At 42.6% G+C, this 24582-nt stretch overlaps 1 protein-coding gene across 1 annotated transcript in view; it reads right to left on the bottom strand.

The window, feature by feature from the left end:
- Nucleotides 1–5476: 5476 nt before the first annotated feature.
- GRK6 (G protein-coupled receptor kinase 6) overlaps nucleotides 5477–24582 on the bottom strand; it is a 78547-nt gene continuing 59441 nt past the window's right edge. Inside the window, exons 11-16 of the mRNA XM_077472548.1 lie at nucleotides 24061–24150; nucleotides 23777–23985; nucleotides 17858–17995; nucleotides 17109–17246; nucleotides 13729–13863; nucleotides 5477–6983 (exon numbers count right to left, since the gene is read on the bottom strand). Of these exons, the coding sequence (XP_077328674.1) occupies nucleotides 6933–6983; nucleotides 13729–13863; nucleotides 17109–17246; nucleotides 17858–17995; nucleotides 23777–23985; nucleotides 24061–24150 (761 nt within the window). The 3' untranslated portion in view covers nucleotides 5477–6932. The remainder of the gene's footprint in view (nucleotides 6984–13728; nucleotides 13864–17108; nucleotides 17247–17857; nucleotides 17996–23776; nucleotides 23986–24060; nucleotides 24151–24582) is intronic.

The following is a 24582-nucleotide window of genomic DNA, read 5'->3' on the forward strand; positions in this document are numbered from 1 at the left end:
GTATTTGCCGGCGTATAAGGCGACTGGGCGTATAAGATGACCCCCTATTTTTCAAGTGAAAACATAGGTTTTGGGCAATACTCGCGGTATAAGACTACCCCCCCTTCTGAGGCAACACCATTTAAAAAAAACATTAGAACCATTAAAAAACACAAAGCAAGAATGCCAACTACTCATCCGCCATGCTGTGATATGTCATAAAGTAAATCAAACAATAATAACACAAACAGAGATCTATTGAATGCCACAACTCTGGAAAGTAGAATTTTTCACTAACCAAACCTATACCACTTTTGGGTTACATTCTATGGGAATTGTCCACCAAAATGCATTTAATAACCCCCCTGTCATATGTCCCAGATTTACCTGTCCCTCTTGGGTGCCTGGGACCTCAAAGGCAAATAGCATGTATAGTAGTAGGAGATCAGTGAATGGATTTACCCAGGGAAGCATGGTAAGCGGTGTATTATTTTAATGAATACAACGCCTGCTTGGATTAGCAGAGGCTGTAACATCATCAGCCCTTGCCTCTCTCTCTCTCTCTCAAAGCCAATCTGAGCAGGCTACTCTATGTAGCCTGCTCGGATTGACAATGGTTGTTACTCCAATCCAAGCAGGCTCTGTATTCATTAATAGAATACATCGCTCGCCGGGATTGGCTCAACGGCGTATACTGTTTGTAGCTGAAGCCACATACAGTATTAGCAGACATTTGGGGACTGACATCCATCGGGTAGCATTGTATACCCGGCGTATAAGACGACCCCCAATTTTTGGGCATTTTTTCTAAGTGTAAAGGGTAGTCTTATACGCCAGAAAATACAGTATATATATTTTTTTGGTACCAAATACAGAACTACATGCCACATGAAAAATACTAAAACACAAAAGCCTTAAAGAGTGGGAAGCTAGTGGTCACTGAAACAAGATCGGAAGCACTAACATCTGCCCCTTATAGTATTCAGAGCCAAAACGCTGATTTGGCTGCAGCTCCGATCAGCACCTGAATTGGCTGCTGGTCGGAGCCGCAGCTATCTTTCTACACCCGAAACCGCCGCTGCCAGTCTTCCAACCTGAAGCCTCTGTAGAGGGATGAATCCTCCCAGACTGAGTCCTAGGCTTCTTGTTAGGACAGATGGATATAAATGCTCCCCAAGTAGAGGATCTGCTTGAATAGCAAATCAACTAAGCAGCTAGAATTTGGCAAATTAGTGTTATGAGCAGGTGGAACAGTAGGGTATACCTGAGAGAGAAAGGTTTGAGGAAGGGCCTCCAATTGCTTGTCAATGAGGACCTTATAATAAAAAGGTACGTTCTCTACAGCAGGGCACCCAATTTTTAACAAAGTCTCCCCCAAACGGGTACAGGACTGAGAGCCACTTGGGAGGAGTGAACATCTTTGTCAGGGGTTTTCAGTCTCTATAAAGAACGATGGAAAACATATGCACCAGAAAGGTTTTGGTGACCCTAATTGAGTCTAGGCTGGGAACTGCACTGTTAAAAGCAGCAGACTGAGTCTCAAGTTTTAAAGTAGCACAAACTGCTTCAATAAATCCAAAATGGTCTTCAAGTCTGGGAGTATAAGCAGTCTGGCGTATAGTTGTTTGTTAAGAACTTAAGGGGTTGTAAACCCTTGTGTTTTTTTCACCTTAATGCATCCTATGTATTAAAGCGGAGGTCCACCCTAAAATGGACCTCCGCTCATCGGAATCCCCCCCCCCTCCGGCGCCACAATCGGCACCTTTCAGGGGGGAGGGGGGTGCAGTTACCTGGATAATCCAGGTAACTGCACCCACTTCCGGGCTAGCTCTCTGCGGAAAGGGGCGTACGTTACACCCCTTTCCGCAAGCGCCCGCCCCCTTCAGCAAGTGCCCCGCTGCCTGCTGGGAAACACACAGCTCCCAGAGGCAGCGGGGACCGTCCGGATTGCGCGGCGCGGCTCGCGCATGCACAGTAGGGAACCGGGAAATGAAGCCGAAAGGCTCCATTTCCTGATTCCCATACCCAAGATGGCGGCGGCAGGACCCGATAGACGAGCGAGCGATCGGCTTCGGGTGCCGACATCGCGGGCGCGCTGGACAGGTAAGTGTCACTATTTAAAAGTCAGCAGCTGCAGTATTTGTAGTTGCTGGCTTTAAAAAAAAAAAAAAAAAAAAAAACGCGGAGTCCCGGTGGACTCCCGCTTTAAGGTGAAAAAATCTGTGACACTGACCAGCCCCCCTGTTTTACTTAACTGAGCCCGTTCAAGATGCGCAAACCCTCTCAATCTTGATTGGATAGATTGAAAGCAGGCCATGGGCTCCCGCTGCTGCCAATCAAATCCAATGACATGGGCGCCAGGGGGGTGGGGCCAAGTCTGTCAGTCTGTGTCTTTGGACACAAATGCTGGACTCAGGAGCTCGCTCAGTAACCCCCAGGGACAGCGCTCCTCCTGGGGAGTTATCTTCTGTGGGGAGGAGCCGTGAGCACCATTGAGGGACCCCAGAAGTCGAGGATCATGGCCACTCTGTGCAAAACGAACTGCACAGTGGAGGCAAGTGTGATATGTTTGTTATTTAAAAAAACAAACACGAGGGTTTACAACCCCTTAAGAGACTCGGCGTCTAATGGAATCTTGATGGCTAAAACCTCAGTCCACTAATGCCTAAGGTAGATCAGATAAGAATTCTTCAGTGGAATGTGTGGACGCTTACGGCCTTTGTGGTCAGTCCGCAATTAAAGTTGAAATATGCTCCATAAAACCTTGCATGGGTGTGGTGAAAGGCTTTTGAGACACTGCTGAAGCCGGATGGGGGGGGGGGGGTAGACTCAAGCAGAGGGCAAAATACCAGGCTGTCAAAGTCAGGACCTTCACAGGGTGCACTGTGGGCAGCACCAGAACAGTTAGCAGATCTTGAGCTGAAGGCTCCTGGAGCTGCGAGACGGTTATCCACGTGTCTGGGATCAGACATGCTGCACCGCAGGCAGAAGCAACATATCTCAGGGTATAAGGTCAAGTTTTGGACACTCACGAACCAGTTACCGGTAGCAGGAAAGGTTAAAGTGGCCAGAGGTGAGGGCAACAGAGATAAACTAAAGATAAATCAAGGTCAATTGCAGTCAGGAGTAGCAGCAGGCAGGCGCTTCCTCTATACTGAATGGCAGGAAAGGGTGCAAGAAGCACGTGTAACATTCCACCCCACTGAAGGTCAGTTCCTTGGCATTACTCTTTTCATGGTAAACTGATAGAAAGTGTGAATTTCAAATGGTCCATGATAGCTCCTGGTGCACAGCCCTACTTACAAAGGAAGTCTTCAGAGACTGGGTGAGGCTGTTCCACGGCTCTGGATCCATAAAGCACTCAGTACATTCAGGTATGCAATGCAGAGCACAGACATTAATGTGACCTTCAGGAACTAACCTCAAAATTTTCCAGTCCAGTGGGGTCGGTGTACGGTCTCCAAAGCTAGTGCTGTGGATTCATATAAAAGCCACCTGTGCAGCTTGCAGAGAAGTCTTGACAGAACAAAAAAAAATCCTGATCAAAGAAAAGGTTACACTTTATCAGCAGAGCAGACTAAAGTTGTCTATCTTCTTAGGACATTAGCAAAAATGATTATGCTCTTGGTACTGCTTCACCAAACTGAGGCATGCTGAGAGTAGAAGGGATTGTAGCAGGCTAGCCATTGTTTTTTTTTTTATAAACACAGGCAGCCCCTGAGTTATGAACATTCGAGTAACGAATGACTCATACTGACAAACTGAGGGAGACAACAGGAAGTGAGAGGAAATCTACCTCTAGGAAGGGAAATTCACTCCTGTAAGAGTTATCATGGGAAAAAGGTGTCTCCACTGAAGTTTTATTACCAATCCTTGGTTTCCACGACAACCCAAAATTGTTAAAATCGAAGTGTCACAGGGACAGAAAGTGAGGTGAAATCTTCTGAACAGGGGCACAGACAGCAAAACAAATGTTTCAGGGGTGTTAACCCTTCCCTATGCTATGCAAAACTTAGATATAATCTTTTTTGCTAGAGGTACACAAAACATTTACCTGTTCTAACCTGCATACAAATTCAATAAAGCAGAGTTTCGCCTCCCCCTCAAAAATTTTAAATTCAGCAGCTACACATAGTGTAGAAGCGGACTTTTAATTATAGGACACTTACCTGTACTGAAGTCCAGCGATGTCAGCACCCCAGCCGATGTTTCCATTGCTGCCGCCGCCATTGCCAGTAAGGGAACCCGGCCGTGAAGCGGTCCCTACTGAGCATGCGCAAAGCACACTGTGCTCTCCTCCTAACCTGACAGCAGGAGGAGATAGATCAGCAGAAGTTCCACTTTTGGGTGGAACTCCTCTTTAAGAGCAAACCTACAGAACTGATCTTGTTTGTAACCCGGGGACTGCTTGTACCACTGTTTAAACTTTGCTGTAGGCAGCAGTATAACCTGACAATCTCTGAAATCCTGTGCCCCTCATTGAAGGAGAAAGAAAATAGTGACAATTCAGTTCAATGTACTTTTCCTGAAAACAGAAATGTAAAAAGGCACAGGCATGGACACCGAGGGGACAGGGCTATGGGAGTGGCACACAGGCACTTGAAGAGCAGCGTTAACAATGACATTTCATAATATATTATATATATATATATATATATATATATATATATATATATATATATATATATATATATAAAATCTCAATCCATTTTAAGGGGATGGGGGAATAATAAAAGCCTGTTCAGATTCAAAATGCTATGCTTGGAGATGTGGGAATGTAATAATGGTCTATAGCTAAATCTGTAAAGATAATTGCTCTCTCATGATCTCATGAGTGGGTTCCCCTCTGTGTATTCAACATTACTTACAGTGACACTTCTCTATTTAGAGATCTTTCCTGTGGGTCCTGCCTGGCACTGCACAATATTTCTTCCAAATTCTTTCCAGTTGACCAGTGTGCCTATGATGGCTTTAGGCTCCTTTCACACAGACGATCCGTTCGGGTCCGCCTGTCAGTTTTTCAGGCGGACCTGAACGGATGCTTCATAGAGGTCTATGGAGCGTCGGATGTCAGTGGTGACATGTCCGCTGAAATCCGACCTGCTCCGTCCGAAAAAGTGTAACGGAGGAAAAAGCTATTTTTCCATCCGTCATCGGATCGGATGACAACGGATACTGCGGACCGTCGTCACCCGATCTCCAATAGGGGAGAGAGGCGCTGCGACAGGTCCATCCCTGCGCAGTGTGCAGAGACGGACCTGTCATCTTCCTGCTCAGCGGAGATCGCTCCAGCGATCCCCGCTGTGCAAGCAGATATCCACGGGGCGGATCATCACTGATCCGCCCGTGTAAAGGGACCCTTACACTCCGAATTCCATTTCAGTGTAAGGCTGGTCATCTGGCTTTCAATGATGTGGATGGAATTCAGAATGCCTACTGGCCAACTGGAAAGGTTTTGAAAGACAATTTCTGTGGCGTACAAATTTACAGATACAACTTATATAGGAAGATTTATTTCATCATTGTATCACCTGGAGCTAGTCACTTCACTGGCTGTATGCAAGAGGTTCCAAAAAAGGTAAAATTTGTTTCTTTAACATAATAAAACATATCACACACAGAGCAGAACAGTCTCGATCCACCTCTTTTCGGGGGTCCCCTGCTGGTGCTCCTCCCCCTTGTCGAGTGCCCCCAGAGCAAGCTGCATGCTCGCTCCCTAGCCGTCTGTGTGTCTATGGGATACACAGAGTGCGGCTCAGTCCAGCCCCGTGCTCCCTTTTCATTGGTTGTGATTGACAGCCAGTGAGAATGGAGAGACTCGGTAGAGCTGATGCTCTGGTGCACATCCCTGGATTGAAGGGCCTGCTGGGGGAGCTGCACACTGAAGGTTTTTTACCTTCATGCGTAGAATGCATGACGGTAAAAACCTTCACCCTTTACAACCACTTGCTAAGTACATACACTAGGCTTTTAAATGTCTGTTGTGCTTGATAAGCCAGTTGAAAGAGCAGTTAACAAGTTCTTAGAACCATAGCAACCAATCATATTCCATCTTTTAATAATTTAAAGCAGTTAAAGCAAAATAAATATAATAATGAATTGGTTGCTGTTGGCACATGTAGTACATGACTTTTCTAGGCTGAACAAGCACTGACAAAAAGCTGTGACCCTTTTAAATTGTGAAGATTGTCTGCGGCAGTCAATTCTTTAATAATAGGTCTAGCATCGTAATATGCTAGCCTAAAAGCGCCAGTGTGCCATCTCCCTGATGAAAGTCCCTTCCAACATTTGCAGGCTCACCACAACAGATTCTAAAGTATTACCCATAATGCCCAGTGTGGCCCGAACAAACATTAAATCACCTGCCTTGAAATTACACACCTAAATGCTTAAAAGTAGTTTTTCACATACTGGATTACTAAACGTCCATTTTTAGCTTTACATAACATGAAAAAGACAAAACATAATATATGCAAGTGGAGGTTTAACTCTCAAAGGAGTTTGAAGTGAGGACTGTGGTAAATACCCTATGTATTCCTATACAGAAGTAAAAAAAAATACAATTTTTAAACAAAAATAAAAAAAAATCTTTTAGCACAAAGATAGAAAGGACAGTGTGAAATATTGTGTGGTTTCACTTCGCTAGTCCTTCCTGAGAGGCCTGTGCAGTCCTTTGGCCTATGGCAGCAAGGGATGGAGTTAATCAAGCCACTGAGGGCAAAAAAACAACAAAAAAAACTTCTGAAAATATACATTCCTATATTCATAGATTTCCATTTATACATAAAATATTTGACATAATTCCCTTAGCAGACAACTGGTGTCCAATTCATGTAGCACTGTGTTGTAACTGCCTTTCTGGAGGGGAAGTGTGTGGTAATAAGTGTGCAAAAAAAAAAAAAAAAACACAACTGTAAACCGGTTCAACTCAATTGTTTTGAAGTCCCGCAAAGCTATAGGCGAGTCGGCTCATCTTCACTATCACTGCAGTTACCACAACAGTCCTGGAGAAGGAGAGAAAGCACAATCAGAACAAATACAGTGAAAGAGGCCATGCAAATAAATGGAAAGACTACAATTAAACGGGCTAAGAACACAGGTTTACTTCCATTCTCTATATACTTCCCACATATACAGTACTATGCAACTATGTACTTGACCTCTACTTCTCTGCAACTATGTTCAGTGGATGGAAAAGGAAGGAAATACCCAGTCCTTTCAGATATGGAGGATCATGTGACAGCACTGGGCCAATCAGCGTGGCATCACTGGTAATCTGTAGCCCTGTCTTAGGTATGACTTTGAATGAATATCTTACATTGGGCTTCCCTTTTTTCCCCAGCGGCTAAACCCAGCAGTATAGGCGAAAAAGAAAAGTATGTATTTGTTACTGAAGGTGTTGGCATTAACATAAACCCATTGGTTTGCCTTCCATATGTTCTATTTTAGGCATTTCTAGCAGGGACGTGTGGCGAGGTCAGTGGCTGTTGAGGCACTGGCTAGTATCAGAGCCAGACACACACAGGTTACATATTCACAAGTTACGTATTCGATTCTCGTTATGTAGGCTATTGCAGTTCTACTAGTTATACTCCTTTAACAAAAACATTTACAAACGATGTCCCTTTAAGATGCTTTTCAGTCACCTTTTTTGTTGATGCTGGAAACAATATATTTTTTATTTTTTTATTCCCCCAAAAAAACCCACACGTTTGAAAAATTGCTGCGCAAATACGTGTAACATAAAAAGTTGCAAAAAACATAATTTTATTCCCTAGGGCAGTGTTGGTGAACCTTGGCACCCAAGATGTTTTGGAACTACATTTCCCATGATGCTCAACTACACTGCAGAGTACATGAGCATCATGGGAAACGTAGTTCTAAAACATCTAGGGTGCCAAGGTTCACAATCACTGCCCTAGGGTGTCTGCTAAAAATAAATAATTTATATATATATATATATATATATATATATAATGTTTTGGGGTTCCGGGGTTCCGAGTAATTTTCTAGCAAAGAAAATGACCATAAGCAATATACAATTATTATATATTGTTTTTAAGGCAATTTACTATATTTTTGAAAACGGTACTCAAGCAGGTAGCTTAACGGACAAATTACTGAAGTTTGAAGTTATAACATCAAACCAGTAATTTCACAGTAAATAGATAATTAATAAATGATTAGGTTATAACATATAGTAAAATAATATATTATTTAGCTGCCCAGGAAAAGTGGCATGAGAGTCAAGACAAACCATTTAAACCTGCCAGGGGTGCCATTCATTTATATAAAACCTTTATCCCAAAAGGGGAAAACTAATTATTACTGTAACTGCTTAAAAAAAGTTAGCTGGCGTTCAGCTTTAATTTGCAAGTCAAGTCCATCTAACTCTGCTAGTGCATCTAACACTACCCTCTCTCCAGACTGACAATACAGCTGTTCAAAAGATGTCTCCAATGCTCCTTCATCCAAAGGGGAGATCTCAGGTACCTTAGTACCATTGTGAATCCAAAAGACCCAATGTGTGAACCGCTCAGGCTCTCCAAACGGCATGAGTCCTTGACATCCACTGCTGAAAGAGCCAGTCTGGGAGGGAGCTGGTCCCGGCTCCTGTGAACGCTGAACATGTAAGGTCTCCCCTAAGCTGCACATCTATATCCCATGATTAAAAGAGCCGAGGAGCAGAGTGGAACGCGCTGGGGGCCTGGCTTGGTGGGAACCCAGGCTGAGGTCGCCACTAACAGTCAATCCATGGGATTGTATATAGATGTGTGGATTAAGGGAGACCTTCTTGTACCCCAGTACCATGCCATCTGATGCAGTGTGTTCTTGAAAGTGCATGCACTACTTTTGGTGCAATTTTCAGCAAATTCATTTGAACAGGATGAAAATTGTACTGGATCGCACCAAAAGTAGTGCATGCACAGAGTTGCACAGGAACGATTCAGGTGGGAACTGGCTCCAAGATAGAAAGTGCATTACTGGCTAGGACATTAGTGAAAATAAAATACAATGCAGCCACCACATTCAGGGATTGATAATCTACAGTATATTACATTTTTATTTTTGGGTTTAATAGCACTTTAAGCACGCCAGAAAAAAACAAAAAAAATAGTGCAGTAATAATTCTTTGTATAAATGAACCCACTAGTTTAACAGTTTCCACGGGTACTAGATTTAGGGGTGTGTATTGCATACAAGTTATTAGGAATACATCTCATAGTTACAAAAGGACATGAGTACATAAAGGTGAGGCAATAACAGCTTGAAAAGCTCTCCCCTCATAACTCTGGTGTTAGCAATGCATGCTATCTGGTGTTGTTCTATGTATCTATGAAATATGGTTGGCCTTTGGATCAACTTTTATACATTTAATGGATACTATTTTTTGGAACAATGAGAAGTATTGCTACAGTATCTCACAAAAGTGAGTACACCCCTCACATTTTTGTAAATATTTTATTATATCTTTTCATGCGACAACACTGAAGAAATGACAATTTGCTACAATGTAAAGTAGTGAGTCTACAGATTGTATAACAATGTAAATTTGTTGTCCCCTCAAAATAACTCAACACACAGCCATTAAAGGGGAGGGCCAGCTTAATTTTTTTTTTTAAAAGTCAGCAGCTGCAAACACTGTAGCTGCTGACTTTTAATAAGCAGACTTACCTGTCCAGGGCGCCCGCGATGTTGGCCGCCCGAGGCTGACCCATCCCTTGGCTCTCGGGTCCCGGCGCCGCCATTTCAACTAAGGGAAACAGGCAGTGGAGCCTTGAGGCTTCACTGCCCATTTCCTATTGCGCATGCGCGAGTCGCGCAGTGCTTTGTGAATGGGGCACGCTGTGCTCTGGGACACACAGTTCCCAGAACACACAGCACCCCATTCCCCAGAAGACGCAGCATGGAGGAGAGAAGCTCGAAGAGGCAGAAGAGAAGAGGCAGATTAGGACGATATGCCTAGCAACAGGCATTTCTGGTAAGTTAAAAAAAAAAAATCCTTTTTTTTCCTCTGTTTTTTGCAAAATTTTAATGTACTTTTGTTTTTCAGGGTAGCCCTCCACTTTAATGTCTAAATCGCTGGCAACAAAAAGGAGTACACCCCTAAGTGAAAATGTCCAAATTGGGCCCAATTAGCCATTTTTCATCCTGGTGTCATGCGACTCGTAAGTGTTACAAGGTCTCAGGTGTGAATGGGGAGCAGGTGTGTTAAATTTGGTGTTATTGCTTTTACGCTCTCATACTGGTCACTGGAAGTTGGCAAAGAACTCGCTGAGGATCTGAAAAAAAAGAATTTTTGCTCTACATAAAGATGGCCTAGGCCAGGGGTATGCAATTAGCGGACCTCCAGCTGTTAAAAAAACTACAAGTCCCATCATGCCTCTGCCTCTGGGTGTCATGCTTGTGGCTGTCAGATTTTTGCTATGCCTCATGGGACTTGTAGTTCTGCAATAGCTGGAGGTCCACTAACTGCATATGCCTGGCCTAGGCTATAAGCAGATTGCCAAGACACTGAAACTGAGCTGCAGCACAGTGGCCAAGGCCATACAGCGGTTTAATAGGACAGGTTCCACTCAGAACAAGCCTCGCCATGGTCAACCAAAGAAGTTGAGTGCACATGCTCACCGTCATATCCAGAGGTTGTCTTTGGGAAACAGATGCACGAGTGCTGTCAGCATTGCTGCAGAGGTTGAAGGGGTGGGGGGGTCAGCCTGTCAGTGCTCAGAACATACGTCGCACACTGCATCAAATTGGTCTGCATGGCTGTGGTCCCAGAAGGAAACCTCTTCTAAAGAGGATGCACAAGAAAGCCTGCAAACTGTTTTCTGAAGACAAGCAGACTAAGGACATGGATTACTGGAACCATGTCCGATGGTCTGATGAGACAAAGATAAACGTATTTGGTTCAGATGGTGTCAAGCGTGTGTGGCTGCAACCAGGTGAGGAGTACAAAAAGCAGGTGTGTGTTTTGCCTACAGTCAAGCATGGTGGTGGGAGTGTCATGGTCTGGGGCTGCATAAGTGCTGCCGTCACTGGGGAGCTACAATTCATTGAGGGAACCATGAGTGCCAACATGTACTGTGACATACTGAAGCAGAGCATGATCCCCTCACTTCAGAGACTGAGGCGCAGGACAGTAGTCCAACATAACATCCCCACCTCCAAGACAACCACTGCCTTGCTAAAGAAGCTGTAAAGGTGATTGACTGGCCAAGCATGTCTCCAGACCTAAACCCTACTGAGCATCTGTTGTGCATTCTCAAATGGAATGTGGAGCAGCGCAAGGTCTCTAACATCCACCAGCTCTGTGATGTTGTCATGGAGGAGTGGAAGAGGAACTGTGAAGCTCTAGTGAACTCCATGTCCAAGAGGGTTAAGGCAGTGCTGGAAAATAATGGTGGCCACACAAAATATTGACACTTTGGGCCCAATTTGGACATTTTCACTTAGGGGTGTACTCACTTATTGCCAGTGGTTTAGACATTAACGACTGTGTTTTGAGTTATTTTAAGGGGATATAAAATGTACACAGTTATACAAGCTGTACACTCACTACTTTATATTGTAGCAAAGTGTAATTTCTTCAGTCTCGTCACAGAAAAGATATAATGAAATATTTATAAAAATGTGAGTGGTGTACTCACTTTTGTGAGATACAGTACATGCTGGTATGCTATTCATTGCAAACGTCTACATATGATATATAGTACCTGTGGACACTTGAAGTGGTAATACAGGTATATTGCAGCTTACCAATTATAAAAATGTGGTGCTTGCATTGCATGCTGTAAATTAATACAAAATGCAGCAATGAAGGGCACACTCTTCTGCTTTTTTATGTGGTTTAACGCACATTTCAAATGCAAACAAATTTGGTGCCATTCATTGGTGCGGTGAAGTTTGTTAAAAGATTGCTAGCAGAACTGAAAACCTTCCTATTGACCACGTCCTATTTTCTTTAAATACACAATAGACAGCACATAAAATACATTTAAAATACACATCTTATGTGTTGAAACACACATTTTTAACAAAAAAAGAAGAAGTGTGAAAACACCCCAAGATATAGACCGGCACAAGTACAACCTCTATTGTTACAAGCCTAAAAGAGGGACAGTTTTATAGTACAATGTGCCTTGAGCCCTATAGCTGTATATCTGCAGTGTGAAATCATCCAAGGTACAGCTGCCTCTGACTGATATAGTCTCACAAGATTTGGAGTGACATTTAGTAATGTCACTACTGTGCTGCTCACAGTTCTCCTTGCAGGAGAGGAAGCTGTAGCTGAGGACCAGCAGTACAAGGATATCCCTACTTGATCCATACTTTGCATGCTTTCTGCACATCTGCTGCTTGAATATTTCTCAATCACTCATCAGGACACTAGTCATTAGGGAGGCAGCTCTGATACACTATATTGTCAAAAGTATTGGGACACCTGCTTTTGCGCAGGCACATGAACTTTAATGGCATCCCGATCTTAGTCCATAGGGTTAAATATTGGGTTAGCCCACCCTTTGCAGCTATAACAGCTTCAACTCTTCTGGGAAGGCTGTAAACAAGGTTTAGGAGTGTGCCTATGGGAATGTTAGACCATTCTTCCAGAAGCGCATTTGTGAGGTCAAGCACTGACATGGATGAGAAGACCTGCCTCACAGTCTCTGCTCTAATTCATCCCAAAGGCGTTCTATCAAGTCAAGGTGAGGACTGTTCAGCGCAGTCGAGTTCCTCCACCCCAAACTCGCTCATCCATGTCTTTAAGGACGTTGCTTTGTACACTGGTGCCCAGTCATGTTGGAACAGGAAGAGGTCCATCCCTAAACTGTTCCCACAACGTTGGGAGCATGAAATTGTCCAGAATGTCTTAGCATGCCAACGCCTTAAGAGTTCCCTTCACTGGAACCAAGCCCAACCCCTAAAAACAACCCCACACCATAATCCCCCCTCCACCAAATGATTTGGACCAGTGCACAAAGCAAGGTCCATAAAGACATGGATGAGCCAGTTTGGGGTGAAGGAACTTCACTGGCCTGCAGTGTCCTGACCTCACTCAACAGAACATCTTTGGGATAAATTAGAGCAGAGACTGCGAGCTATGTGCTCTCGTCCAACATCAGTGCCTGACCTCACAAATGTGCTTCTGAGGAATGGTCAAACATTCCCATAGACGCACTCCTAAACCTTGTGGACAGCCTCCCCAGCCGTTATAGCTGCAAAGGGTGGGCCAACTTAATGTTTAACCCTATGGACTAAGAAGCCATTAAAGTTAAGGTGTGTGTAAAGCAGGTGTCCCAATACTTTTGACAATATAATGTATATAGAAGCGAAGCCCTGCTTCTATCAAGGTGGTCACCTTGATAACACACAGTGCAGAACAAGGCATGGCAAGTCAGTAATGGGGAAAAGATCAGCTGCAGGGAGACCACTGGCAATACCAATGACTAGGCCTTTGCAGTTTGCCTGTCTTTTTAGGAGGCAGTTTCCACAGAACAGATCCCCTTTAAAGGCACAGAGAACATGTTCTTCCAGATATCATAGTAAAAACAATAATTGTTATAATATAGCAATTGTATAATAACGCTACAAGAAAATATTTTAAAAATCTGGACACCAGCTGTACAAATTTAGAAACATTAGGGACTGGGTTACTAAAACTGGATCCTGGAATTTATCCATCTCTGAGAATAAGAGCCTGTTGCTATAATGACACACCAGTATAAATCCTAACATTCTCTCTCCCATCACCTGTCTGCTGAACAGTCGCTGTAGCAGCCCTTTCTTGGGTTCTGGGGAAGGTAGACCTCTCCAGTCCAGATCAGGTGGGACAGGTCCATCCATGGGCACTTCACTCAGTTCTTTGAAGCAGTCGGTCTCTATCATCTAAAAAGAGAGCACATAACAAACACATTTTTATTATCAAATCTTTCCCATCATCAGTGACAGTGATAAATTGAAAGTGACAATACTGCAAAATACAAAGTCACGGGGCATGCCCCAGCTGTATAACAACATTTTGACATTTCAAGGGGTAAGGCTAGGGCACTAAATAATAATATCAATGGGTTTGTTTGGATATCGGCCATAGCTTTGAAATTATATTCCACAAAACGTACACAAGGTTAACAAATACCATAAATGCTAAACATTGTAAATTTTCTGACCCAGACAAATTTTGATCCATTCATGGCAAGCTTAAAGGGCAAGTTCACCTTTACCAAAACATCTGTAAGGTGAACTTACACTGGACCCCCTCCTCATCGCATCCGGTCCCGCTATACCTGAAGCCGTCAATCTCCCACACTGATACATCGAATTGCCACTTTCACAGTCCGGGCCATCAGAAATCCCCCACAGCTTAATCTCCGAAATGTACCTTGAGGTGGTATGAACAGGAGGCATTCTGATAGCCCATCCTGTAAGCTCTGGAGAAGAGAAAGCCTCAGATTTCAAATCCTTGTACCAGTAAAGCAGCGCAACGATACATCAGATCACCGCTTCAGGTACAGCGGGACCAGGTGCAATGGGGAGGGGGTCCAGTGTAAGTTCACATAGTCAAGTTGAAAAAAAGACACAAGTCCATCTAGTTCAACCATAAAAATAAAAAATATCATACAATCCCATATACCCACAGTTGATTAAGAGGAAGGTGGAAAACCCCAGCAAAGCATGACCCAATTGCTATAGTAGGGAAAAAAATTCCTTCCTGACTCCCCCCCCCCCCCAAGAGGCAATCAGATATTCCACAGATCAACTTTACCATCAATATCAGTACCCAGTTATATTTGTTATGTACAGTTAGGAAAGAATCCAGGCCTCTCTTAAAGCAATCTATTGAGCTGGCCAGAACCACCACAGGTGACGTGGCAAGTGGACAATCTGCAACGTGTGACAAGTGACAATCTGCAACGTGTGACAAGTGACAATCTGAAACTGGTGGCAGGCGATCCACAATGGGTGGCAGGTGATAGTGGATAATTTTCAACTTGTGGCAGGTGACGTGGCAAGTGGACAATCCGCAATGTGTGACAAGTGACAATCTGCATCTGGTGGCAGGCGACGGTGGCAAGTGACACACTCGGGGCTCCCACTGATTCTGAATTATGGGGAGTTTAACCATTTCATTTTCTATAACAATGTAATGATAGAAATAATGCTCTTCAATCATACTCACACCATAACAACCATGGTGATGTGATGATTGAAGCGCCAACATCAGCCATTGCCCCGATAAATTGACCCCCCCCCCCCCAAAAAAAAAACAAAAAAAAAACATTTTCTGGCAGTGCCCCTCCAGGGACTAGACTCTAGATCCGCCCCTGGGTGAGGATGAGGGGGTGGAGGGGCCATACAACATTTTGCTATGGGGCCCTGTCATTTCTAGTTACACCCCTGATGTTGATCATACCCCCCTCTTAATCTCCTACTCTCAAGAGGGAATAAATTCAGTTTCACTAATCTTACCTCATAGCTGAGCTCCCCCATGCCTCTTATCAGTTTGGTTGCCCTTCTCTGCACTTTCTCCAGTTCCCCGATATCCTTTTTGTGAACTGGTGCCCAAAACTGAACTGCATATTCCAGATGAGGTCTTATTAATGATTTGTACAGGGGCAAAATTATCTCTCTCTCTGGAGTCCATACCTCTCTTAATACAAGAAAGGATTTTGCTTGCTTTGGAAACCGCAGCTTGGCATTACATGCTATTATTGAGCTTATGATCTAAAAAAACTCCTAGATCCTTCACTACAGATCCCCCCAGTTGTACACCCCCTAGTATGTATGATGCATGCATATTCTTAGCCCCAAGTGCATAGCTTTAAATTTATCTACATTAAAACTCATCTGTCACATAGTCGCCCAATTAGACAGAGCATTGAGGTCGGCTTCTAAATTGGAGATGTCTTGCAAGGACGTTATTCCACTGCATAGCTTGGTGTCATCTGCAAAGACTGAAATGGTACTTTTGATCCCAGACCCAATGTCATTTATAAAGATATTAAAAAGTAAGGGTCCCAGCACTGAACCTTGGGGTACACCACTGATAACCTTAGACCATTCAGAGTAAGAATCATTAACCACTACTCTCTGAATTCTGTCTTTTAGCCAGTGTTCTATCCATTTACAAACTGATATTTCCAAACCTGTAGACAGATTTTTCTGTAAAAGGTGAACTTACCCTTTAAGCTGGCCATAAATGGATGAAAATTTGGCTGGGTCAGAAAATGTACAGTGTTTAGCATTTATGGTATTTATTAAAGAGGAAGGGGGGGGGGGGGGAGAAAAAAACACACCCTGCAAGGCAAAGGCATAATGAGCTAGTATACTAGCTCATTATGAATAACTTACCCGAGAACGAAGCCCCCAAAGCGGTCCCCCATCATCCTCTTCGCTGCTGCCATGGATCCCGGAGCGACTTCCGGGTCTCACAGCTCCGGTGTTGTGATTCGCCGGAGCCGAGATGTCACTCCCGCGCATGCGCACGGGAGCCGACACTTGTGGCATATCGCCGCAATCTGCGGCATATCGCCGCGATCTGCAGCCTGCCCCAGTGCGCTGCTGTCTACGGCGCATGCACCGTAGACAGTGGTGGCTGTCTTCGGGTAAATATCTCCTAAACCTTAATCTAGGCTTACCTGTAGGTCAAAGTTGGTTGTAAGGGTTTACAATCACTTTAACCTTGTGTATGTTTTATGGGATACACTTCCATAGCCTTGGCTGATATTGTGGATTTTTAGCTGTAAACAATAGAGCTTGTATGGATTTTTAATCCCTGTTTTCTGTTTGTGTGCCCCAAAAATACCCACCAAAGATAAACGTAAACTTTAAATGTAAAGTTAGCTTTATGTAAATATTCTTATGAGCTTGTTGGTGCAGCCTTAAATGCTTATTACAACCCTTTCAATGTAAATCTACATATCTTGATTTTTAATACAAATATAAAAATACAAAAAGCACAAATATATAAAATGTGAAAGTTGTATTCCAATGACATTTACATTACTACTACAGTAATAATAAACTCTAAATATACCCTTTATTTTTCCAATTAAGGCTGCATAAAAAGAGAATTCAGTTTCTGGACTGGTGACTTTACGGCAATCCTTACATCATGCTTGATGCAGACCTACCTCATCTTGCCACGGTATAGACACACAACCAGTAGCAATTTTTCTGTAAAAGTCGCTGTCGGTTTGCTCTAGCTCCACTCCTTTCACTGTTGAAAACTGTTCTATGTCCAGGACATCCTTGCAGTATATTGCTTGCGGCTAAAATATAGTGGGAAAATGAGGTTACATGAAAGCATATCACATAGCATCATAAAAAGTCCATTATTGATCATCCCATGACCAGCAGAAATCTTGAGTAAGCTTGAAGATATCCCCCCTCCCCTGTTCACATCATTAAAAAACGGGAGAAAATCCGCTGACATTTTATTTTATTTTTTTCAGACCTGCAAGGGAAAAGGCATAATGAGTTAGTATGCATACTAGCTCATTATGAAATACTTTCCTTAGAACGAGACCCCGACATCTCACCCGATCCACGCCAAGGGAACTGACATGTTCCCTCGGCGTGTCTTCCGGGTATCGCGGCTCCGGTGCTATGAGTGGCCGGAGCCGCGATATCGTCGCTCCCGCGCGTCCAAGGCATGCATCTTTCCGGCAGGGTCCGGCGTCTGCCGGGTTTTCAGCCGAGAATCCCCTGTGCACATGCGCCGCTGCATACGGGATTAGGAGATTTTTTTTTTTTTTTTTACCTACAGGTAAGACTTATTATAGGCTTACCTGTAGGTAAAAGAAAAAAAATAAATAAAAAAAAGACTATACAACCAGTTTAAGTTCGCTTTAAGAGTTGAAAATAAAAATGTTATGCTTACATCTGGTTTGAATGGAGGGTCTAGCATTCCAGCTTCAAGTCTCTTAAAATTTATATGCCTGAACAATGGGTGTTCTTTTACTTCCTGTGCGCCTCCACCACAACACCCTAATCGCTGATCAGGGTCTTTACATAGAAGCTGTGTAAGGAAAAAAAATAAAAAATTTGAGAACTGAACACCAACATGACACCTATTCATACAGAAACAAAAATGATGTGCGTGGGAGGCTTTGTTTCTACAGTGCACATATTTATCACTGCTATGCTTATGTGCCAATCAATGCATATACTTCGATAAAGAAAAAAAAAAAGAAATACTGTATGCATCTGCAGTCACATACCACAGAAACAGCAATCCAAAGCAAGCTCCAAAAAAAGAATGTTACTGTTCTTCTGACAGCGAGGCGCAGGAAAAATTTTACAGAATGCAGATATCTTTAGAAGGCTTTAAAGTGTCACTAAGACTCGGTTCACACTTGTGCAATGCGGGAACCAGCCCGATTCCTGTGTGGGTCCCCGCATCTGACTCGCAGGCGGTTCACACTGACATTTGCGAACCTCTGTGGGTGACAGTAGAAAGTTAATGACACCCCCAAATCGGTTCATAGAACGCAGTGCGAACTGTGGAATCGGATCACATGGGTCTCCACACCCACGCAATCCGATTCCAGTGCAAAACTAAAAAGGGTCCTGCACCATTTTGGTGTGAATGCGATGCGATTTCGGCCATACAAACTGTAGGGCTGAGTTCATTGCACAGACATCACATGTGATTTGCACAGCAATGCAGTGCGAATCACATAAGTGTGAACCCAGCCTAAACCCACATCCCACAAATCAATAAAATTTATTACATGCTTTTTATACTCACTTGGTCACTATGAGATTAGTTTTCTGTATTCTGCAAAAAACCTGTTTGAACCTACTGGTCTCCATCTCCCCCTTATGTCCCCAATTCAGCTAGGGATTTTGAAGCTGTGGTGGCAACTCTGCACAATTCAGTTTTCAGTGAGTTTTTATGCTAAGCATTTCCTCCTTATCACATCTGAGCAGCCCATGTGACTATGGAATCACACATGTGGGTGTATACACAGTGGTAAATGACAGCCCACTCCCTCCCTAATCCTCCATGTCCAATAACCAGCTAAACACAAGGGGGTGGAGTATTTCATGTAGATTAATGGAGGAATCACCTCCCTGTTATTCTAAGACAGGCTGGCAGGGTGTGACACAGCCTGTGACTGGCAGAAATCCACCAGCACCGTGTTATTTCCACAAAATAATAAAGATCTGATTTCAAATATATATTTGTATGATCATTTAAGTGAATTTAAAACATCATATGACATCTACCTGATCGATGAAAGTCCCGCCCCGTTGATTTTGCTATAGGCAAGGCGGGAACTGATTTATTGTTACTCTGTATTTCAAAAGGCTATTTTTTTGTTTTGTTTGTTGTTTTTTTAACATGTGACCAGCAAGAAAGAGGACTACAAGCTCATCCTACTTATGTTTCCTTGCAGAGAGGCTGGCAAAGATCTGGGTCATGTGACAGCTGTACATCAATTAGGAAAAGGGTACTTAGTTGTAATATAAATTAACCTCTCGCCCTCTGGAAGATTTACCCCTTAATGACAGGCCATTTTTTGCAATATGGCACTGCTATATTTTAAATGACAATTGTGCAGCCATGTAAAGCTCTACTTAAATAAAATGTATGTCTTTTTCCCACAAATAGAGATTTATTTTGGTGGAATTTGATCATTTCTGTGTTTTTTATTTTTTGCACTATAAAACAAAAAAAAGACTGACAATTTTGAAAAAAAAAAAAAAAATTGAGGAGAAGGAGGAATATTTTTTTTACTTTCTGCTATAAAACACATAAAATAAAATTCTTCATCGATTTAGGCCAATATGTATTCTGATACATATATTTGGTAAATAAAAAATCCCAATAATAATAATAATAATAGACACTTTTTTGGGAACCAATGATACTAATACAGTGATCAGTGCTAAAAAAAAACATGCACTGTCACTGTAGTAGTGACACTGGCTGGGAATGGGTTAAAGGGTTTATTAACCCATTATATATATATATATATATATATATATATATATATATATATATATATATATATATATATATATATATATATATATATATATAATAAAATTATTTTAAAAAAAATTATAAAACAAAAACAAAACAGTGTCCGTCACAAGACTTGCAGCTGCTTTACAGCTCTGAAGGATTGCGGAAATGATAAAGGAAATTTTGTAGATTGCCGTAGAGCGAGCGGGTACCTGGTATTGACATGCATCTGTCCCCCCTGAAAGGTGGCAAATGTGGCAACAGAGGGGGGGGGGGGAAGAGTAAACAAGCAGAGCTTCTCCTTTCGAAGCTGAACTCTGGGCAGATCCAACAGATCTAATTTAATACAGCTGCATGTCCATATCAGGCAGGAGTTCAAATTTAAAAGAAAAATATAGTTTTGTCATTGTTCCTATGGATATAAGGCTGGCCATACGTGGAACAGTTTTTTTTTTTGATCAACCAGTGGGCTGATTGATTTTAGCCTTTAATGTCATATTTCACCCTTTCATCCTAAGTGAATGAATGTACTTGACACACTTTACTCACCTCTCCTCTTCATACTATCAAGCAGAAATGCCCTACCCTGTTCTGCAAAACAATCTCACTTTCACAGTAACAGACATAGCTAGCTGTTCTAGTAGGCTTAAGCTTTACTTTTTTATAGCCAATTACCATACTTTAATGTTCCAGAATGTATTTTTACATAGGGGAAACATTTTTTTAAAATGTATAAAAGCTCCCTCAGGCCATTTCCTTTGAAAAACATGACAAGCTGACAGTTTACAACGAATGACCTACATCAATAAATATAGACGTGTGAAAAAAAAAAAAGAGAAAAGGAAGTGGTGCACCTTCTACTACAACTGATGACCGAAATCTAGATCAGGTCATGGGTTACAAAACCTAATTGTCTTCCTAATTCTGTGGTATGCAGAAGAAAAATCAAATAAAACACCTATATAAAAGCCAGATCTTCCTGCTCGTGAATGTTGCAGATATTCACCACACCTACATCCTCTGTACATCACAAGTTAGATATGAAAGTCATGAGAATCTCTTTCTCAAGATATTTACCAACCACGATATACTGTGTATGTCATAGTTGGGCAATCACCCATAGCCAAGAGTCAGATTCTAGTAGACGTTTTATAATGCCGCTTAGAAAATGAAAGTCAGCAAAGGATTGGTTGCCATAAAGAACACATTTTTGTCTACAGCGGTTGGAATGTAAGAAAGCCTCAAGCCCTCTGCTCTTGTTTAAAAGCAGTAAATGGGTCTCCTTGCCCAGATTCACATCAGATCACGACCGTGTAAGGTGGATATGTAAAAATTCTAACAAGACCATTTCTAACAGGTACACGTAAAAGTGTATTTGAATTACACTTTGCGTTGTTTTTGCCAGAAACTGAATCATCTTTCTATTATGTAGTCTAAAACGTATGCGGGTCAATTTACAGGCTTAACACCCAGAATGGGGATCTTTATTTTAACCACTTGCAAGCGTGTGGCCTCTACAGGCACAGGCGCACCCCCACTGTGATTGTACATAGCAAGAGTCTGTCAGCAGGTCTCGGCCAATGATTCATGGCCAGGACCTGCCGATTGGCTGTGTCCAATCACAGCCCAGAGCCCTGTGTTGACAATCAATACAGGGCTCTGTACAAAGGGGAATGATCTCTGTTTCTTATCCCTGCTTTGCAGGGATAATAAACAAAATAAATCTTTAGTAAAAATCAGCACACATTGTTAGGCCCACAGTTAACCCCTTGATTACCCAAGAGGTTAAACCCCTCCCAGTCAGTGTCATTAGTACAGTGACAGTGTATATTATTAGCACTGATCATTGTATTAGTGTCCGTGGTGATGTCAGCTTCATTTAGTGCCAGTTAGTGTCAGATTGCCATTAGTAGTACCAAAAATACACACTTATTGACATTTTTTTTTTTTTTTTTTTTTGCCAAAGACATGTATGTAGTAGAATACATTTTGGCCTACATTTCCCAAATGTCTTTTTTTCGTTCCTATAATATAAAAAAAAACAAAAAAAACACCCACACTTCTTTACAGCAACAGGCCCTATTACCCTTTCCTAATGTAACAAAAAGCTAGACCTACCAAGCTCTGAAAAGTTCAGATTTGGACAGATCTCTCATTTTCTTTCCAAGCTCTGGAAGGATAGACCCCTCCCAACACAATTTACTGATTACTAACTGTGGTGTGGTCAGGTCATAGACCAAAAAGGGGGAATATTGATTGTATACTCGTCACTTATGTCTCTACTCACTAAATCTCCCTATATGCAGCCATGGGAGTCTAAATTCCAATTCCAATTGGATTTGGGGACCTGGCAGACAGCAAGCTTCAGCTCATTCAAGAGCATTCTAAACACAACGCTAATTGAGGCGAGCCTAAAAATCATATTGAGATGGTACCATACCCCCTCACGTCTTGCCTCAATTTTCCCAGCAGCAGACCCTCTATGTTTTAGAGGCTGCAAACGCTACGGCTCGATGGCCCACATTTGGTGGGAATGTCCCAGAATACGTTCCTTTTGGAAAAGTATTAAACTTAATTGAAATGCTTGTAGGAAACTGGATCTCCAGGACCCCAATGGTAGCAATTCTCAATGCACACATCCCAAATATCTCCAAGACCTCTCGGAGGCTCATCCAATTCATTCTCTTGGGAGCCAAACTTAGTGGCAAAAGCCTGGAAAAATCCCAAGATTTCCTTCCCAGCTGTAATCCATAAGGTCTCCTGGATAATGACACAAGAGAAGTCCAATATACTCAAATTCAGTGGGTAGATTTGAATCCACCTGGGAGCCATGGGCCATTTTTGTAGGCTCTCCACAGACCACTAACTCACTACCCCACTGAGCTGAATTGACTTGTGTAGCCCAATTGATGTTCCACTTCCCTCTTCCTCCCCCCTCCCCCTTTTTTTTCTCTCCTTTCTACCCCTCCTACTATCCCCCTCTGTCTTTCTCCCCCCCCCCCCCTTATACCCCACACACCTCTCCCCACATGTTGTTAGATGTGTGGATGGTGATGCATTTTTCCACACAGTTAATGTATTGAGTTTTATACCTCCACAAAGTGAAGGTCGTTTACCTGTTCAGTGAGCAAGGTGACTAGGGGTGGGGGTCTGGGCTACTCCCACCAGACACAGCTTGATCCCACTCGGGGTGACGGAGGGGGGTGAGCCCTCCCGCCACATCACTGGGAACCCTCAATTACACTCCTTTCATCTTGGGAGGGTTCTATGCTAACCCATATACAGTTTTCATGATAGCACCACCCTCGTTGTCATGGATGCTTTGTATATTCCAATTGTTACTCTTTGACAGTTGTATGGAACGTCTGACAAATTTTGTTCCTTTGTATTACTAAATAATAAAATAAATACTTTGAAATCAAAATAATAAAAAAAAAAAAAACAGTGGTGATTAACTATCACCAAAAGAAAGCTCTATTTGTGCAAAAAAAAAAAAAGTATATAAAAATTTTGTTTGAGTACATCGCTGCATGACTGAGCAATTACCAGTTAAAGTAGAATAGTGCTAAATAGCTAAATAGCAATAAATGGCCTGGTCATAAAGAGTTCACAGTCCAATGAGATTTGAAAAGTAGTCATGCGACGGCGACTAAAATAAAGATCCTTATCTTTGTGCTAAAGTTTTGTGTATTGAGCCCAAGTGCTGCTTCAAAATACAGAGCATGCATCTGCCTGTTTTTGCAGTTCAACACCAACTAGGATTGGCAACTGGCGACTATAGGTTCTGCCATTTCCTTAGGTCACACAGAATGGAATTTTACTCACCATAGTACAGAGAGCCTTCGCCTCTGGCGAAAACTTGCCTGAATATTCTTCTTGTCCTTCCTTTACTAACCGCTCTACCTCCTCACGTTTGATCTTCCTCTTCCTCTGCTGGAAAGGGGACTGTCCCTCTATCATCTCATACAGCAGACAACCAAGTGCCCACCAGTCGGGGCTGAATGTGTACCGTTCATTCTTCACCACCTCAGGAGCTAAAAAAACAAAAGCATTGTTATAACCCCATCTTTGCCATCACTTTTCCTGGTCACCTTAAGACCTCTACTCACCCATGTATCCTACAGTGCCTACTCTGCCTTTAATAGTTTGACCTTCTGGGATGTGCACAGCCAATCCAAGATCGGAGATCCGGATGTGTCCTATGAGAAGAAGAACAGTATGAAAAGCCAGGCAGGAAGACATGCATTTAGCAGACACCCACTCAAGTATAAAAATATGCCTACACTACATCATTGGCCTCATGTATAAAAATAGTCTTTGGAGGAAGTTTTATTAAGAATATTTTATGAATTGTTTTATGAAATGAAACAAATCTATGCACAGCATTAAAAAAAAAAAAAAAAAAAAATTATATCACAACCTACAATAAGGGGTGAGAAAATGTATAATATTATACAGGGTAAACATATGTACAATTTAGGCCTGGATCTAGGGGGTGCTAGGGTGGGCTGCAGCCCCCCCCACCTACTGTAGTAGCATGCACTGATCTGATGGGGGCAATTGATGTAAGGGGGACTCCGATGGGGACCCTGATGGGAGCATTTGAAGTAAGGGGGGGGGGGGAACTATGA

The sequence above is a fragment of the Lithobates pipiens genome, unplaced genomic scaffold, assembly GCF_037356315.1.
Source record: "Lithobates pipiens isolate NorthernLeopardFrog02 unplaced genomic scaffold, aLitPip1_a1.2 Scaffold_8, whole genome shotgun sequence".
NCBI classification, from domain to species: Eukaryota; Metazoa; Chordata; class Amphibia; order Anura; family Ranidae; genus Lithobates; species Lithobates pipiens.